The 19,024-nt window shown below is 54.6% G+C and overlaps 2 protein-coding genes across 2 annotated transcripts; one reads left to right on the top strand and one right to left on the bottom strand.

Annotated features, from left to right (window-relative positions):
- Nucleotides 1-1,118: 1,118 nt before the first annotated feature.
- Nucleotides 1,119-9,705, bottom strand: LOC144719749 (uncharacterized). Its single transcript, XM_078595923.1, has 2 exons — nt 4,352-9,705; nt 1,119-4,232 (listed from the first exon to the last, which is right to left on the bottom strand). Exon 1 carries the CDS (start codon nt 6,796-6,798, stop codon nt 5,914-5,916), a length of 885 nt encoding a protein of 294 aa, XP_078452049.1. The 5' UTR covers nt 6,799-9,705; the 3' UTR covers nt 1,119-4,232; nt 4,352-5,913.
- Nucleotides 9,706-11,539: 1,834 nt separating this feature from the next.
- On the top strand, nt 11,540-18,089 carry LOC144719750 (claudin-9-like). The gene is made up of 2 exons (XM_078595924.1): nt 11,540-12,238; nt 13,685-18,089. The coding sequence occupies exon 2, from the start codon at nt 13,832-13,834 to the stop codon at nt 14,594-14,596; it is 765 nt and encodes a 254-aa protein (XP_078452050.1). The 5' UTR covers nt 11,540-12,238; nt 13,685-13,831; the 3' UTR covers nt 14,597-18,089.
- The last annotated feature ends 935 nt before the right edge of the window (nt 18,090-19,024 follow it).

The following is a 19,024-nucleotide window of genomic DNA, read 5'->3' on the forward strand; positions in this document are numbered from 1 at the left end:
CTGAATGGTCCATTATGTGCACAATTGCAGCCTTCATTGTTACATAAGTACGAAGCCAGGATATGGAAAATTAATGTACATGAGAAATGTGACCATGGTTTTCATGAAGGGGGACAGGTTTGGATGTGAGCCATGGCCTCTGGCTCAACGTTCCAGTGTTTCCCCATGTGCTTTCAACATATTAGCCATGAAAGCCAGTCCACTGAAACCATGAATGCGCCTCGTGGGAGCTAACTTTTTTGCAAGAAGATTTCTGTTTGATTCTCAGGACAACACACACGGTAAAGCCAGCACTGTGGCTATATTCGTGTGCTCATTTAATAATTTTGCCGTCATTGGCAGTATGTCCTGCTTTGTTCTGCTGTCCTTTGTGATGGGGCAAAGAGACGGATGCTAATCGGGTACGTAATTTATGCGTGGGAGTTTAGAATGTTTTATACCAATATCAGGAAAATGTGGTGTCTAGATTATCTACTACTGAACGCACGCACTGAGATATCACGAAAGTGGTCTGATACCATATATCAACAATTATGAAAAGACTGAACTATGGCATAAATATGTGTGCACCGCTCTGTGTATGTTGCCGCACACTTAACATGTTGACTCGGAGACGTGGTGAAGGCACTGTGGGCTCTGCATTTCGAGGAGCCTTTGTTTGGTCTCTTCAGGATGAGAGGCATTGAAGTGAGACTTCCGCCTAGCGCCACTGGCCCAAGCAGGTGTCGATGTTGCGTCGGCGCAGACTACACGCAGTTTTGTTATATTTTTACGCGTGACCAGAGTTTCACAATTCAAATGAAGTGTAGAGTTAGCGACTTTTTTAAAAGAACTGCTCCAAAGGGCCCGTGGTTAGGCGCCATGGTGGCCTTGTGCTCTGCATAGCGTCGCTGTGAACGGGGCCATCGAGTCGGCAGATCCGTTGCTGGATAATGGTGGCGTGCAGTGCTTTTGGTAGTCAGTAGGGACTCTGTAATTCAGGAGGAGCACGGGACTGGGGGTGGGAAGGGGTTCAGCAGCAAGCAGGGGGAACTGAGCATCCTGTCTTCACTGTAATGGATCAACAACCAAAGTCGTTTCCCCCCCCCATTCGAAATGCTTTTAAGACACTTGAGACATTTGATATTCACAGAGCAATTTTTATTTTGTAATAAAACGATGACTGATACATAATACGTACTCGGTAGGCTTGGAGACATTGCGCGTGTTGCCAAGAAAGTTGCTCACTTGCATTTCAACCCAGGCTTGCTGACAAGAGTTTAAACTACAGAGTCCAAAGCCGGGGAGTTTAATTTCCAGCTGTGTGCAGTGTGCTGTGGTGGACAAGGTGGGCATGTCCCACGCAGCACTTGTTTGCGTGAAGGCAAGTTCCACTTGTTTGGCATTGGAATAACATTCCTAGGTCAACAATAAGCAATGGAATTATTTTCTTGAATATTGCTGCGGTTATGACAACACTGACTGACTTAATAGTTATGCCACTGGTTTTGGTAATTTCGCACCTACCAGCTGTCGGCTGTGGGACTGTGCCTCCGTCATGCACGCCTGGAATGATGCGACTTTAACACGTGACTTTCGAGCCTTGGTTTCTCCTTGCGCAGGTGAATGAGACCACGAGGGTAAAGAAACGGGTGGCATCGTAGCTGTCATAGCTCCAGAAATGCGTGCAAGTGGCAGTGATAGGGCTCTGGCCGGTGGCGCAGTGGACGTGGAAGACGCTGAGCATGGGCACGGATGCTCCTGGATCAATGTCCAGAAACTGGGTTCACAAACGACAGTGCCTCGTGGTTCTGCAGCTGGCAGCGAGAGAGGCACCGATAGCCCCCACGTTTTGGAAATTCAAGCCTACCTTTACTCCAAACGGGGGAACACCTTCAACCTATGCCTGTCGCTACCATTCAACATTGGCGGCATTGTGTTTGAGGGCACGGCTTCGGTTCAAACGCTGCCTCCCGCGACAGAGGCAGGGACTCGGTCCGTGTTGGATAGATGCTCCGCCACATCCACACCTAATGGATCCTCCGCTGCATCAAGCTGTACGAATATGCAAGGGAGTGCAAGGTCTCTCTACCTGCCAGTGTTTGAGTTAAGAATTATTTAAATTAAGTGTCATGAGTTGGTTTTGTTGATATTTATTCCATCAGCAGATCGTCAAATGATTAGAATTTAGTTACGATTTAAAGTATACTTGATATGCTATAGTACTTATTTTCCATTGTGCTGGTGTTGTAAGTTATTTTACCTAATTTATTGTAATTTATTGTGGAAGGTAGACATTGTGATGGTGGTAATCTGCTCCGTTTTAGTTAGTTTTTATTTTTCCATTGGGTTTCCATTCAACGCTGGGTTGTGATGCAAGTCGGAGTGGGGATGCTGCTGCAGCCTTATCCAGACCACTGTCTCAGATACCCAACAACACCTTTCCCCGCGCCCGCACCGGGCAAGCATTCTGCCTTCTGTGCCTTTCATCGCAGCTGAATGTACCTGCAGCGCTGTTTAACTCCACGCAGCTTTTGTGCTCGATTACAAAACTCCGTTAATAAAACCCACTTTAGAGAACGCTTTGTTTCTGGAGTCGCAGTCCTCGCTGTCCCGAGTCTTCATTCGTCGAACTGGAGCAGCGGCTCGTGCCGGTGTAACAGGCCGTAGTATACCCCCAGGCCGTAGTCTACCCGGGGTTTAAACGGCCTAGGCTAGATCATACCCGGGTATATTATGGCCTAGGCCAAATTATACCCCTCTAGGCCAAATCATACCCCAATGATGGTAAGTGTTGAGCGATATACACATGAATTACTAAATTTTTCCAACATTTTATTTAAAACTGTAAACATAGACGTTTTACTCTTAGATTTTTCGGTAACGTCACGTAGGTAAAAAATGAAATAAAAATTAATAAAAATAAAATAATAAAAATCACGACGTTTCGGAGGCAACACAAGTCTCCGTCATCAGGTGGGACCAAATCGCATGAGCCTCCGAAACGTGATTTTTATTATTTTATTTTTATTTATTTTAATTTCATTTTTTACCTACGTGACTTTACCGAAAAAACTAAGAGTATGAATCCTTGCAGTCACGAAAGCTTCAAATCTATAACACAGACTTTGATTGCTTCAGCCAGAAAAAACTTATAACCCTAACCCTAAAAATGCTTAAATTGATCAAATTGAGATTCTTCCATTTATACGCTTTTTAGATATCGATTGAAGTTCGTTTGAACTTTCATATGGGGCATATTCTGTCCTGGAGGGGTATGGTCTGGCCCAGTCTAGTTGAAACCCCCGGGGGGTATAGTTTAGCCTAGGACACTTTATCCCCCCGGGTATACTCTAGCCTGGGCCAAACTATACCCGGGGTTAATCTGGGCAGGGGTTATTTTAGCCTGTGACACCGGGACGAGCGGTGTTCCCCGCAGGTGGACCGGATGGTGAGCGGTTCACTCGTGACGCAGACCATTTACGTTCGGTTCACTCGTTCCGACCGCAAAACGGTGTTGCCGTTGCGACTACAGGACCGGGCAAATCGCATGAGAACTTCCAGCATTGACATGTCACGCATTTGACACGCGTACCACAGCATTATCAGTAAAACTCGCGTTACCTGTGTTACACAGGTCTTCTCATGCCCTGCCCACCACAGTGGTATGTTTATCCAGATTCTGGCACATGTTGATAAGGCCTGGTCTCTAGGCGTGGCGAGGTCTTCTCTGCGGTGCATACACCGACACATACGTGTATTTGGCGGAATTCAGAGCTGGGTCAGGCAGTGCCCTTGGGTGACCCCACAAACATCGAGTTACAAAGTTTTGAACGTGCCGATTTTATCTTGCACAAATTCCAGTGTGGAGCAAATATTCGCACGTGTGCTGCTCCATTGCGCTTGGGAAGCATGGGCTGTTGAGGGGCTCATTTCAGAGTTTGCACCCCGACCCCCCCAGGGACAACCCCGCGACCTCACCCCCATAACCCCTCAACGCTCTGCGGAATATCCTGAAGAAGAAGCAGCAGCAGCAGGAGCAGGTACTGCTGAGCTGCTTCGCCGTGTGGCAGCCTGTTCAGCTCGCGTTGGGCTCCGAGGCGTTGCTTGTCCCTGAGGCTTCTACTTGTCGTCCTGTAAAGTCTCACAGCGGTGAGCGGCCACTCCAGACCGGGTTGGCTGTCCAAGCAGAGCTTGGGAGTCAAATCTACGAGGCCCCGTCTCCAAGTTGGGTCACAAGGCCATGCGGACTGCTGGGAAAAAAAAAAGGACGGACACCTCGGTGAGGACGACTGGAGGTCAAAAGTGCTATTTTAACCTGGTCGGTGATTGATGGCGCTGGCAATCCGTGCTCCTCGTGTCACTGACATACTTTCCAAAGTCATTGCTTTCAGACACTTGAAGAGCAGGGCTCACGTGCTTCCCTCGGGGGCTCGCCTTGAATAACCACGTCCACGCTCTGCCCGAGTCTGAGAGGGGGTGCAAAAGAGACTGTCAGGGAGGGAGGGGGGTACAGGGGAGAATATGCCGGGGAGAGGGGGAGTAGCGGGAGAGTGCCTGGGAGGGGAAGCAGGAGAGATTATCTGGAAGGAGGGTGCAGGGTAGACTTTGTTAGGGAGAGGTGGAGCAGAGGCAGACGATGTCTGAGTGGGGGGGGGTGCAGGAGAGACTAATGGAGAGATGGATCAGGGAAGGCTGTGTGGAAGGGGGATCAGGAGAAGATTCATCAAGTCCCCACAGCCTCTAGGTACGCAGGGTTTTCTTTGAAATGTGAACTTGCATGTGTTCCAGATCTGTGCCTGGCTAAATAAGGGAGAGGGTTCATTGCGTGCTGTGAGTTTGTCCACACGCGCACGCTACTCCCAACCAAGGGTGGCACAGTCGGGGTTTTTACAATCGGTTTAAATTGTCTTTTCATATTAAACCCGATCATCTGAGATTGGGAGAAATCCGGTTTTATTGGCTCTAATTGCAGAACCACACTTCTCAACGATGGGCTTCATCCATTCCAAGCGAAGGAACTCACTGGCGCCCACGATTGTGGAGGAGAAGCTCGTGTTCATCACGACCAACCTGCCCGCCGCATTCTACGACTACCCCGTGCCCGACAGCCCCCCGAGTACGACAGCAGCACCGACGAGGAAGCAGCCTAAGCCTTGGATCAGAGTTTCGAATTCATTAAACCAGGTTTTAATTCCCCGAAATCGGGTTTAATTGTATTAAAGAAAAAACCCGATGCCTGCCGCTGGAAAAAATCGCGTTTTTTCCAGCCATGCTCCCAGCAGCCGCAGCTGCTCGCTGTGACCACGTAGGGGCGACCTCATCCTTGCCTGCGTGTGAAGCCAAAGCTGCTACCCATAGCTAATCCGAACTGATTCGAACGCTAACGAATAGCTCAGCCCCGACTAATCCTCACCGTGACTTCCCTAGCCCTGACTCGAGCGCTAACCCTTGCAGATTTGCAGTTTTGTTTGATTTCAATATCGACCATAATGCGGTTTCATGAATACATATACGATTGAAAAAAATCGAACATTTACAACATCAAACGTATATTACTACACACATACCTCATTCAAAAACAGTTACACAACTTTAATCGAATGTATATCATGCTGTAGCGCAGGGTCCCATTGGTGTGAGCACGAGTTTAAGTGTAACCCGTGTGAGTGTCAGGACAAGCGGGGAGGTAACGAGATTGCTGTGCCATTGCCTGCGCTTCATTTGGAGGCATTTGGGGGAGTCACCCACAGCCATGGTTACAGAGATCGGCACTCCAGAGCTCCAGGGGCTGAGCTCCAGGATTTCCCACGCTCCAGGATTTTCGGGCCCCAGGATTCACGGACTCCAGAATCCAATGGCTCCAGAATTCCCAGGCTCCAGGATTTCCGGGCTCCAGAATCCACAGGCTCCAGGATTTTCGGGCCCCAGGATTCACGGACTCCAGAATCCAATGGCTCCAGGATTCCAGGCTCCAGGATTTCCGGGCTCCAGAATCCACAGGCTCCAGGATTTCCGGGCTCCAGAATCCACAGGCTCCAGGATTCCCAGGCTCCAGGTTTCCCAGGCTCCAGGATTCCCGGGCTCCAGGATTTCCGAGCTCCAGAATCCACAGGCTCCAGGATTCCAGGCTCCAGGATTCCAGGCTCCAGAATTCCCAGGCTCCAGAATCCACAGGCTCCAGAATCCACAGGCTCCAGAATCCACAGGCTCTAGAATCCACAGGCTCCAGGATTCCAGGCTCCAGGATTCCAGGCTCCAGGTTTCCAGGCTCCAGGATTCCCGGGCTCCAGGATTCATTGGCTCCAGGATTCCAGGCTCCAGGATTCCAGGCTCCAGGATTCCCAGGCTCCAGGATTCCAGGCTCCAGGATTCCCAGGCTCTAGAATTCCCAGGTTCCAGAATCCACAGGCTCCAGAATCCATAGGTTCCAGGATTCCAGGCTCCAGGTTTCCCAGGCTCCAGAATCCACAGGCTCCAGGATTCCCAGGCTTCAGGTTTCCCAGGCTCGAGGATTCCCGGGCTCCAGAATCCACAGGCTCCAGGATTCCCAGGCTCCAGGTTTCCCAGGCTCCAGGATTCCCGGGCTCCAGGATTTCCGAGCTCCAGAATCCGCAGGCTCCAGGATTCCAGGCTCCAGGATTCCAGGCTCCAGAATTCCCAGGCTCCAGAATCCACAGGCTCCAGAATCCACAGGCTCCAGAATCCACATGCTCTAGAATCCACAGGCTCCAGGATTCCCAGGCTCCAGGATTCCAGGCTCCAGGATTTCAGGCTCCAGGTTTCCAGGCTCCAGGATTCCCGGGCTCCAGGATTCATTGGCTCCAGGATTCTAGGCTCCAGGATTCCAGGCTCCAGGATTCCCAGGCTCCAGGATTCCAGGCTCCAGGATTCCCAGGCTCTAGAATTCCCAGGCTCCAGAATCCACAGGCTCCAGAATCCACAGGCTCCAGGATTCCAGGCTCCAGGTTTCCCAGGCTCCAGAATCCACAGGCTCCAGGATTCCCAGGCTCCAGGTTTCCCAGGCTCCAGGATTCCCGGGCTCCAGAATCCACAGGCTCCAGGATTCACAGGCTCCAGAATACACAGGCTCCAGGATTCACAGGCTCCAGAATCCACAGGCTCCAGGATTCCCAGGCTACAGGATTCCAGGCTCCAGAATTCCCGGGCTCCAGAATCCACAGGCTCCAGAATCCACAGGCTTCATGTTTCTCAGGCTCCAGAATTCCCGGGCTCTATAATCCACAAGCTCCAGGATTCCAGGCTCCAGTATTCCCAGGCTTCAGGATTCCCAGGCTCCAGAATCCACAGGCTCCAGGATTCCCAGGCTCCAGAATCCACAGGCTCCAGGATTTCCAGGCTCCAGGATTCCCAGGCTCCAGTATTCCCAGGCTCCAGAATCCACAGGCTCCAGGATTTCCAGGCTCTAGGATTTCCAGGCTCCAGGATTCCCAAGCTCCAGAATCCACAGGCTCCAGGATTCCCAGGCTCCAGGATTCCCAGGCTCCAGAATCCACAGGCTCCAGTATTCCCAGGCTCCAGAATCCACAGGCTCTAGGATTTCCAGGCTCCAGGATTCTCAGGCTCCAGAATCCACAGGCTCCAGGATTCCCAGGCTCCAGGATTCCCAGGCTCCAGTATTCCCAGGCTTCAGGATTCCCGGGCTCCAGAATTCAAAGGCCTCTAGATTCCCAGGCTCCAGGATTTCCGGGGCTCCAGGAGTCCCAAGCTCCAGAATTCCAGGGACCAAGGTTCCGGGGACCAAGGCTCCAGGGAAGCGGGTCCCTCGCTTCAGGCGCACACAGCGGCTCGATTGAGAGCGCTTAATTTACAGCTCCTTTTGTGTCGTTCGCTCTCCTTTCTCTTTCCGCTACATATATCTCCCCGTTAGCCGGGGTTCCCAGATGCGTGTGCGTGAGGTGTATGGTGTGTGTGTGTGTATACGGGGGTGTTATTGGTTGTGCGTATGAGGGTGTGGGTTAGAGAGTGTACGGACGGTTTGTGTATGCAAGGGAGTCGTCGTCTTGTTCGTCGGAATGTTTGTTGTTGTGGAGCAACAACAACAACAATTGTACATCTCAGTGGTTGAGTCGGATGATTGCCTTCGGGGTAGCGGAGTGCATCGCTGTGGTGATGCCTCCTTCGTGTCGTGAATGAGTCGTCTGTTCCATGGTCTGCTAGGGGTGACCACAGGCGTACGCTGCCGGAGGAGGGATTTTAATGTCCCATTTGTCCATCAAGTGTCCGAATCTGCAACCATAGTTTGTGCGGATGCGGTTTAGGAGTTGCCCATAAGGGATTGTGTAGGTTATAGGGCGCCGCGATAGACAGGAGGTCGTGGGTTCGATCCCGAACCCTGAGGACTGTTTACGTGGAGTTTGTATGTTCTCCCCGTGGTCGCGTAGAATCAACACGCGTTTAGAGCATTTGGCTACTGTACATTTCCACGTGATAAGCCACTTCGTTGAGTTATCGTTTGTGGCCAGGGCGCTTCTGAAAACGAGATATCGAGTTCGTGTTTAGTAATGTATGTGGGAGTGTGTACGGTTGGCTACGTACGGTGCAAATTGAGTACAACATAATTTTGCTCTCCAACTAGTAAAGGTTTGTCACGTCAACAGAACGTGCCAATTCGTCACCAGTACAGCACACCGGTGTGTTGGAGAGCAAAGCCACAACATCTACAATCCGAGTACGACGTTTCGCCAGTAATTACAAATAGCTTCATCAGGCGACAGCCAGATTTGTGGAGAAATCCTCCTGTTTCGTTCCTTAATTACAGGGGGGGGGGGGGGGGTAGATGCGATGACAACACTTGTGTCACTTTTATTCTCCGCAACGACGCCGATGATGAGGTTGTGTTGCGTCCTGACTAAATTCGTACACACCAGAGGACCCCACGGACCATCCAATGCACATGGAGGATGGTCTTCTGTAAATACACACACACACGTGTTCTGGTGTGTACGGGACCCCGTGAGAGGGAACCCCGTGAGAAAGGGGGTGGGGAGAGCCCGCGATCGAGGGACTGCGTGGGGGACATTAGCATGTGTGTGTGTGTGAGGACGTCTCGCGACAACAAAGGCCCCTGCTTGACAATGGAGGCGAAGAGAGATCCCAACCAACATAGGGACCTGAGCGAAGACGTCCACAGCCCGGCATGGGACTTTGACAGTCCGTTGACATTCGTTGTGGGCGACTTGACTGTTAGTAGATAGTTTGTGAGTGACGTGACCTCGAGCGATGACCGTGATGTGTATGAGAATCCACCTCCCCCGGGGCATCTGCTCTCCTCCCGCCACACAGCCCACGTATTTGTGTGAGCGTGGGGTTTGTTAGTTCGGGTAGGTTTTGTAAGGGGTAGGGTTTTGTTGGTCGCTGGCGGGTCCAAGAAAGGGGGGGGGGGTGGAGAGGGGTGATCGCACCCCACACCTTTTACGAGCGTAAAAGTTGGCATTGTATTGATATTAAGCAGAGAAAATACATGGCATCCTTATATTGATGTAGGGCCCTGTTTAAAAAGCTTTACATTTCGAGATTTCCCATAACCGGCCTTCTGGTAAGTGTCTAGATCGGTATCCGATGTTTATTTAGTTTATTGTGCTGCTATACATTTACACCCTATAAGCCACTTCGTTGAGCTATCATTTGTACTGGTAGGAACCTCCTGGTTACACCAGCCCACAGGGGATGATTGTGTCTGTCCGTCGTGCAGGGAGGGGCTGGGTGGGGAGGGGCTGGGTGGGGAGGGGAGGGTGGGGAGGGGCTGGGAGGGGAGGGGCTGGGTGGGGACGGGAGGGTGGGGAGGGGCTGGGTGGGGAGGGGCTGGGTGGGGAGGGGCTGGTCACCCCGTGGTGCCCTTATAAAACTCAACGTTTAACCTACTCCCGCCGGCTTGTGCCCGCCCTCGCAGTCGGCCATATTTGCGGAATACACCACGCCGCCGTTGACCCTGGCCATTGGCCGAGCAACCCAACGTTCCTACCAGCTCACTCCGTAGGAATGTGTTATTAACGTATGTTGAACTTCTAATTGGAGGTACACGTCCTGGCCATTTATGGCCAAGTCACTTCTGAAAAATAAGCAAATAGCTAAGTGGGCTTTATCTGTTAAGATATAAAAAAACCTCTATTTTTCTTTGTATATTTTTGTCAAGTAGTTTGTTTACCTTTCCTATCCTCTGCCCTGGTGAATGAACTCTGCGACTTTTCCCGTGAACCGACCTCGATTTCCGAACAGGGGAAACACCAGTGACCATTTATTTTGATCAGTCTTGAACTCAAATGAGTGTTTGATACGAGGGGTAAACATTACGACGAGGGAGACAGAGGCGGCTGAGCATGGTGCTGGCCACCCATCCCCTGGAGTGCCTTGCAGGTTTTCCGAGGTGCTACTCGCTAACAGCCCCTACAGTCTGTGAAGACTATACGGGGGAAACTTTGTCTTTGTGTCGATGTGTGGGAAGCGGTGGTGTTGCGGTCAGCGCGCTGCGCTACGAACCTGGCGACTCGAGTTCGATTCTCGCTCACGGCCCACGCCAGTGACGATTATCTGAACCGGTCCTGGGCCTCCCCTAGGTCGACTCAGCCTCAAATGAGTACTTGGTGTAGTGGTGTGTAATAAACATCGCTAGTACTGGGGAGACAAAGGCGGTCGGGCGTGGTGCGAGCCACCCACCCCCTCGTGTGCCGTGCCGGCCTTCATAGGTGCTCGCTAACAACACTTGCCCCACCAGTCTGTTAAGGCTACACGGGGACTCTTTGTCTATGTCTATGTCTATGTGTGTGTGTGTCTATGTGCGGAGCATCTTCGCCGGTTGGAAACATTTAGGCTGGCCTGCCTACAATACATCCTGGGTTTAACCAGGCTGGATTGTGTGAGGAGCTCACAAGTCCTTGAAAGATCTGGGCAAAGTCCCATCAGTGAGCTACTCCGGCAGGCAAGGCTGCGTTGGCTGGGTCATGTAGCCCGCATGCCCAGCCACCGCATGCCTAACAGCTTTTGTTCGGCCGGATCGAGGGGGCTAAACGGGCGCGGCACGGGCTGGAGAAGAGATGCAGTGATGTGGTACAGGAGGACGTGGAGCTGAGTGGACTTGCCGATGACTGGTACCAGCGGTGTCAAGATCGGCCTCAGTGGAGGAGGCTCGTGAAGGACGCTACTGGGCAGTTGGAGGCAGTCGCCCTCCAACAACAACGGAGGGCGGAGGAGCGACGCTCACAACAACGAGCGGAGCGCCGGGTGGCTAAAGCACAGCAAGTTGGCACAGTAGGGGGCACAGGTGGTGCATCAGCCAGTCATCTCGATCATCTCAGTCAGTCGACCTGTGGCACCTGGGTCTGTGTGTGTGTGTCTGTGTGTGATCTGTATGTCTGTGTGATCTCTGTGTGTGTCTGTGTGTGTGTGATCTCTGTGTCTGTGTGTGTGTGTCTGTGTGTGTGTGATCTCTGTGTGTGTGTGTGTGTCTGTGTGTGTACGTGTGTCTCTGTGTGTGTGTCTATGTGTTGGAAACATTTTTGTCTATGTGAGTGTGTGTCTATGTGAGTGCTCGCTAACAGCACTTGCCCCTACAGTCTGTTAAGGCTATACGGGGGATCTTTGTCTTTATCTTTGTGTGTGTGTCTGTGTGTGTCTGTGTGTGTGTCTGTGTGTGTGTTTGTGTGTGTGTCTGTGTGTGTGTCTGTGTGTGTCTGTGTGTGTGTCTATGCCTGTGTGTGTGTTTGTGTGTGTGTGTCTGTGTGTGTGTGTCTGTGTGTCTGTGTGTGTGCCTGTGTGTGTGTCTGTGTGTGTGTCTGTGTGTGTGTGTCTGTGTGTGCCTGTGTGTGTGTGTCTGTCTGTGTGTGTGTGTGTGTCTGTGTGTGCGTGTGTCTGTGTGTGCGTGTGTCTGTGTGTCTGCGTGTCTGTGTGTGTGTCTGTGCGAGCGAGTAACGGTGACGCTGCTGAGTACCGCGTGTTACGTAGCGGCCCCGAGGTTCCGCCCCCCGCGCTCCCGGCGATATAAAACCCCCCGGCCCCCTGGGACACGCAGAGTCGAGTCCCCCGTGCCTCCAAGTCTCCGCGTTACCCGGTCCCCGTGTCTCCCGGTAACCCAGTTGACCACCCCGCGTGTTAACGATTCTCCCCCCTGTGTCCGTGTTCCCGCGTCTCTCCCCCGTGTCTTTGTGTCTCCTCCGAGCCCCATTGTCTCAGGGTCTCCAACACTCCGCCGCGTCACCCCGAGCTCCGGATTTGGACCCCGCAGACTCCGCTGGGCCCGCAGGTACGAACCCCCAGCCCCCCCCCCCCCCCCACGATCCCCGATTGATCCCCGATCGGTCCCCAGGCCCCGGGGCTCCCGAGTTCCTCGTTTCGCGACGTCGCGCCGCGAGTCGCGCACAAAGCGCGACTCCCGGGACCATGGCAACAGCGCCTCCCGCCCTCCCTGCTCCCACTGCCCGTGGGGCACGGCTCCTGTTGCCTGTGGGGCACGGCTCCTGTTGCTCGTGGGGCACGGCTCCTGTTGCCTGTGGGGCACGGCTCCTGTTGCCCGTGGGGCACGGCTCCTGTTGCTCGTGGGGCACGGCTCCTGTTGCTCGTGGGGCACGGCTCCTGTTGCCTGTGGGGCACGGCTCCTGTTGCCTGTGGGGCACGGCTCCTGTTGCTCGTGGGGCACGGCTCCTGTTGCCCGTGGGGCACGGCTCCTGTTGCTCGTGGGGCACGGCTCCTGTTGCCCGTGGGGCACGGCTCCTGTTGCTCGTGGGGCACGGCTCCTGTTGCTGGTGGGGCACGGCTCCTGTTGCCCGTGGGGCACGGCTCCTGTTGCCCGTGGGGCACGGCTCCTGTTGCTCGTGGGGCACGGCTCCTGTTGCCTGTGGGGCACGGCTCCTGTTGCCCGTGGGGCACGGCTCCTGTTGCTAGTGGGGCACGGCTCCTGTTGCTCGTGGGGCACGGCTCTTGTTGCTGGTGGGGCACGGCTCCTGTTGCCTGTGGGGCACGGCTCCTGTTGCTGGTGGGGCACGGCTCCTGTTGCCTGTGGGGCACGGCTCCTGTTGCTGGTGGGGCACGGCTCCTGTTGCCTGTGGGGCACGGCTCTTGTTGCTGGTGGGGCACGGCTCCTGTTGCTGGTGGGGCACGGCTCTTGTTGCTGGTGGGGCACGGCTCCTGTTGCCTGTGGGGCACGGCTCCTGTTGCTGGTGGGGCACGGCTCCAGTTGCTGGTGGGGCACGGCTCCTGTTGCCTGTGGGGCACGGCTCCTGTTGCCTGTGGGGCACGGCTCCTGTTGCTGGTGGGGCACGGCTCCTGTTGCTGGTGGGGCACGGCTCCTGTTGCCTGTGGGGCACGGCTCCTGTTGCCTGTGGGGCACGGCTCCTGTTGCCTGTGGGGCACGGCTCCTGTTGCTGGTGGGGCACGGCTCCTGTTGCTGGTGGGGCACGGCTCCTGTTGCTGGTGGGGCACGGCTCCTGTTGCTGGTGGGGCACGGCTCCTGTTGCTGGTGGGGCACGGCTCCTGTTGCCTGTGGGGCACGGCTCCTGTTGCCTGTGGGGCACGGCTCCTGTTGCTGGTGGGGCACGGCTCCTGTTGCTGGTGGGGCACGGCTCCTGTTGCTGGTGGGGCACGGCTCCTGTTGCCTGTGGGGCACGGCTCCTGTTGCTGGTGGGGCACGGCTCCTGTTGCTGGCGGTGGCCATGCCCTCACCCACGCTGCGCTCGTGACTTTGTGTTGACAGCGTTCACGGACATGCCGGGAGCTGCCCCGCGGCGGAGTCTCTAGCGTCGCCTCTGCACCGCCTCCAAGCGGGTGAGGGGGGTGGGGGAGCTCCCGCCCGGCTCCCGCCCAGCTGTCCGTGGGCCGCCCGGCCCCCCCAGGGGGGACGATGTCCTCCACGGGCCTGGAGATCCTCGGCTTCTCGCTGGGCGCGCTGGGCTGGCTCCTCGGCGTGGTGGCCTGCGCGCTCCCCACGTGGCGCGTCACCGCCTTCCTGGGCCAGACGCTGATCGTGGCGCAGAGCAACTGGGAGGGCCTGTGGATGAACTGCGTGGTGCAGAGCACGGGCCAGATGCAGTGCAAGGTGCACGACTCCATGCTGGCGCTCAACGGCGAGTTGCAGGCGGCGCGCGCCATGACGGTGCTCGCCAACCTCCTCGCCCTCTTCGCGGTCGGCGTGGCGGCCACGGGCATGCGGTGCACGACGTGCGGCGACGAGGACGGCTCGGCCAAGGGCCGCCTCACGGCCACGGGAGGCGTCGGCTTCGCGCTGTGCGGCCTCCTGCTGCTGGCGCCCGTGTCGTGGACGGCGCACAACATCGTGCGAGACTTCTACGACGTCGGCGTGCCGGTCACCCTCAAGCGGGAGCTCGGCTCGGCCCTGTACGTCGGCTGGGGGGCCGCGACGCTGCTGTTCCTCGGCGGGGGGCTGCTGTGCTGTTCGTGGCCACGAGCCGAGCCGGGCCGGCCCCGGCCCTTCTACGGCCTTCAGCCGGGCGGGTTGGCCATGCACGGGACCGGCCCCAACGCTCCCGGGGTCCCGTTGCCGCGGATGCACTCGGCGGCGGCGGCGCCATACGGCGCCCCGCCGTACGAGGCTGCGCCCGCACCCTGCAACGGCAAGCAAAGCTACCACGTGAAGGAGTTCGTGTGAGGGAGGGGAGCGACCTCCGGGGGACGTCGTGGGACTTGCAGCAGCCCGCAGCGAGCGTCCAGCCCGCAGAGCGCGCAATGCGCAATGCCGCCCACGTGAAAGCCCTGGATTGTGTTTGTTTGTGGCGACGGGGAAGGGTGCGTGAGTGGCCACGCCGGGCTCGGTGAACTGTGTGCGGGGGGGGGGGCACTCGTGTCGGTGTTGACGAAACCATGCTCGTGTCTGTCGACTCGACGCCAGGAGTTAGCTTATGGAGTTGAACCGAGCTGCACGTGACGTAAAGAGAGAGAGAGAGGGCACGCGACTCGTGTTAAGCTCATCATCATCCCATCAGCAGACGCCGAGAGACACGGACCGCCATCCACGCAAGGCCGCCTGCTCGCCCGGCCACTACGCAGCTCGTTGCATTCCTCCAGACAGAGCCCACAGCTGCAGCACGCGTTTACCCCACCAGCCTGTGAGCTGCCTCGTCAAGACAGAGCCATGTGAACACCCTAAGAACCTCCTTGATGAGCTCCACCTTGAGATGCTCCACCTTGAGATGCTCCACTTTGAGGAGCTCACCTTGAGGAGCGCCACCTTGAGATGCTCCACCTTGAGGAGCTCCACCTTGAGATGCTCCACCTTGAGATGCTCCACTTTGAGGAGCTCCACCTTGAGGAGCGCCACCTTGAGATGCTCCACCTTGAGGAGCTCCAACTTGAGATGCTCCACATGGAGATGCTCCACCTTGAGGAGCTCTACCTTCAGGAGCTCCACCTTGAGAGACGTCACCTTGAGGAGCTCCACCTTGAGGAGCTCCACCTTGAAATACTCCACCTTGAGATGCTCCACCTTGAAATACTCCACCTTGAGATGCTCCACTTTGAGATGCTCCACCTTGAGATGCTTCACCTCGAGATGCTCCACCTTGAGATGCTTCACCTTGAGGAGCTCCACCTTGAGGAGCTCCACCTTGAGGAGCTTTACCTTGAGGAGTTGATGTGCACCCACGCGTCCCTCTCGTGGCAGTGCCCACGGGGGGAGGAGGAGGAGAAGGGGGAGGAGATGTCTCCACGGTCTGCACGGTCTCCGTGTGGATGCGACTCGCTGCTCGCTTCACGCACGGCGCTGTGAGGCCTCCTGCGTCTCACAGCCGCCCTCTGCTTGTCCAATCGACGGCCACGTGATACAATTGAACTTTATCGCGGTATCCCAGGGTACCATAGTACCCCGGCTCTCGCACAATGTCCGTGATGCAGTCATCTTTAGTCTGTTGATGGTCGGCGATGCGGCAATCGACTCATCTCGACGAGCTGTACACGATGCACCACTACGGTGCGTACCGCGAGCGTTCAGGGTTTCAGCGCAATCGTCCTCGCTGCGTTTCGACATCGCGAAGTGGCACTGATGTCGGATTGATTGGTACCCCCAGTCGCGGAGTGAAGTACACCCCTGGACAAAAATAGTGTCCCAGAAATACAATATTTAATTGCCTCGGCCAGTTTGTATTATTTGGTACCCCAGGGTACCGCCATAAGGAACAAATGTCCCCTGCATTCGATGCTTTAATAGTAATAATACTTAACAATAGTAGCCGGAGCATTACGATTGGGAAGTACGATTGTTATTTACAGAACGCCAAATTGAAACCGTGAGTGCTATGTAATGGCCAAGTGTGAAGCCAACGTACTCCGATGGTGAAGTAACATTATGGTGAGGTACCTGTGCTTGTGAAGTATTGTCAGGGTGACGTGAGCTGTACGATGGTGAGGTACAATGACGATGATGATGTGAGCTCTATAATTAGCTGAGTTCTATGGTGATGAGGTGAACTCTATGATGGTGATGAGCTCTATGATGGTGATGAGGTGAACGCTATGATTTTGATGAGGCGAGTTCTATGATGGTGATGAGCTCTATGATGGTGATGATGTGAGCCCTATGATGGTGATGATGTGAGCCCTATGATGGTGATGATGTGAGCCCTATGATGGTGATGAGGTGAGCTCTATGATGGTGATGGTGATGAGGTGAGCTCTATGATGGTGATGGTGATGAGGTGAGCCCTATGATGGTGATGATGTGAGCCCTATGATGGTGATGAGGTGAGTTCTATGATGGTGATGAGGTGAGTTCTATGATGGTGATGGTGATGAGGTGAGCCCTATGATGGTGATGAGGTGAGCTCTATGATGTTGATGAGGTGAGTTCTATGATGGTGATGAGCTCTATGATGGTGATGATGTGAGCCCTATGATGGTGATGAGGTGAGCTCTATGATGTTGATGAGGTGAGTTCTATGATGGTGATGGTGATGAGGTGAGCCCTATGATGGTGATGAGGTGAGCCCTATGATGGTGATGGTGATGAGGTGAGCCCTATGATGGTGATGAGGTGAGCTCTATGATGGTGATGAGGTGAGCCCTATGATGGTGATGAGGTGAGCCCTATGATGGTGATGGTGATGAGGTGAGCCCTATGATGGTGATGAGGTGAGCTCTATGATGGTGATGAGGTGTGCTCCATGATGGTGATGAGGTGAGCTCTATGATGGTGATGAGGTGAGCTCTATGATGGTGATGAGGTGAGCCCTATGATGGTGATGAGGTGAGCCCTATGATGGTGATGAGGTGAGCTCTATGATGGTGATGGTGATGAGGTGAGCCCTATGATGGTGATGAGGTGAGCTCTATGATGGTGATGGTGATGAGGTGTGCTCCATGATGGTGATGGTGATGAGGTGAGCTCTATGATGGTGATGAGGTGAGCCCTATGATGGTGATGAGGTGAGCTCTATGATGGTGATGGTGATGAGGTGAGCCCTATGATGGTGATGAGGTGAGCTCTATGATGGTGATGAGGTGTGCTCCATGATGGTGATGGTGATGAGGTGAGCCCTATGATGGTGATGAGGTGAGCTCCATGATGGTGATGGTGATGAGGTGAGCCCTATGATGGTGATGAGGTGAGCTCTATGATGGTGATGAGGTGAGTTCTATGATGGTGATGGTGATGAGGTGAGCCCTATGATGGTGATGAGGTGAGCTCCATGATGGTGATGGTGATGAGGTGTGCTCCATGATGGTGATGATGTGAGTTCTATGATGGTGATGAGGTGAGCTCTATGCTGATGACGCGTCGGAGTGGTGGCGCTGAGATGCGTGGTGTTCGTGTCGTGGTAACGATGTTATCGATGTGCTTGTAATACATTTAGGCACGCGTCTTAATAACTAAAGCAACGCGGAGGGGGTGGGAACGGTGGCGGATTGTGGAGCCGAGCGCGTCGGGATTTGGTAGTTACTTAGTTACACTTTAATTAGTTTTAATTGGAGCCGCGAGGCAACACTGGCTGTTGATCAGCGGCGCGTGGCGTTTATCTTCACTGTGTCTCGCTGCTGCTGTTGTTGTTGTTAGCGTGCGATGTTGACTGAGCCCCGTTAAGAATCGTTGTCGTACGTCCCGTGATGGTCTGTGTTCGCGCACCTGACAAGCATTAAAGCTTAATCACTGATCGCGTGGCTCTCGTGATTCCCCCCCCCCCACACTGCCCCCAACCCTTCCCCCCCCCACGACTCATAACTCAGGGAGGTCCCGAACCCCCACGGCCATACCTGAGTGGACTCTTCCCCCGTCTTCTTGCATACAGCAGCAAAGCATCGTGACCTCCATCACCATCGTGACCATCACCATGGTGACCTATAGCAACATTATGACCGCCGTCGTGACCACCAGTACCATGGTAACCGCCATCGCCAAGGTGAACCATCACCATCGTGTTATCATCATCATCATTATTGTGACCTCCATCACCACCGTGACCTCCATCACCACTGTTACCTCCACCATCATCGTGACGACCATGACCAGTATCACCATAGTGACCACCATCACCGTGGTAACCATCACCGTGGTAACCACCATCACCATGGTAACCAGCATTAACCACCGTGACCTCCATCACCGTGGTACCCACCATCACTTTTGTGCAAGATTTCCCAAACGTCACACCGACCAACCTACCGTCGTACGCGCTGTAGAATTGACCAATGTACCCGCGTCAAAACGCGCAAATGAAGTTGTTACACGTTGCACGCGCCCGATGATGACTGAGCGCCCCGCGTGACGTGGGGGAGAGTGCTGAGATTGCAATGGGCACGCTGTGTGTGGCACGGGACACGCGTACGCACCAGGGACATGTAACCAGTGCCCTCTAACAGGCGCGTGGGGCTATTGTGGTTGTTGACGATCAGGCGCGTGCAACTTGCAACATCTCTTAAGTTATGAAATATGTCATTGACGAGAACCCCCCGGCGCAAAAGAAATAAAAACAGCGCAGACCACAAATGCATGAGTTGCAAATCGCACGCATAAAAGTGTGCAAACCAAAACAAATACTCAGCCTTTGTGCATGACGCTGCATTCTGCAGGAATTGTGTGGATTTTTCA

Source organism: Lampetra planeri, chromosome 7 (genome assembly GCF_965212315.1).
Source record: "Lampetra planeri chromosome 7, kcLamPlan1.2.h2, whole genome shotgun sequence".
NCBI classification, from domain to species: Eukaryota; Metazoa; Chordata; class Hyperoartia; order Petromyzontiformes; family Petromyzontidae; genus Lampetra; species Lampetra planeri.

Excerpts from the sequence above, each read along its gene's own strand:
- LOC144719749 (XM_078595923.1), bottom strand. The coding sequence starts at position 6,798 with ATGAATCCTGGAGCCCGGGAATCCTGGAGCCTGGAAACCTGGAGCCTG.
- LOC144719750 (XM_078595924.1), top strand. The coding sequence starts at position 13,832 with ATGTCCTCCACGGGCCTGGAGATCCTCGGCTTCTCGCTGGGCGCGCTG.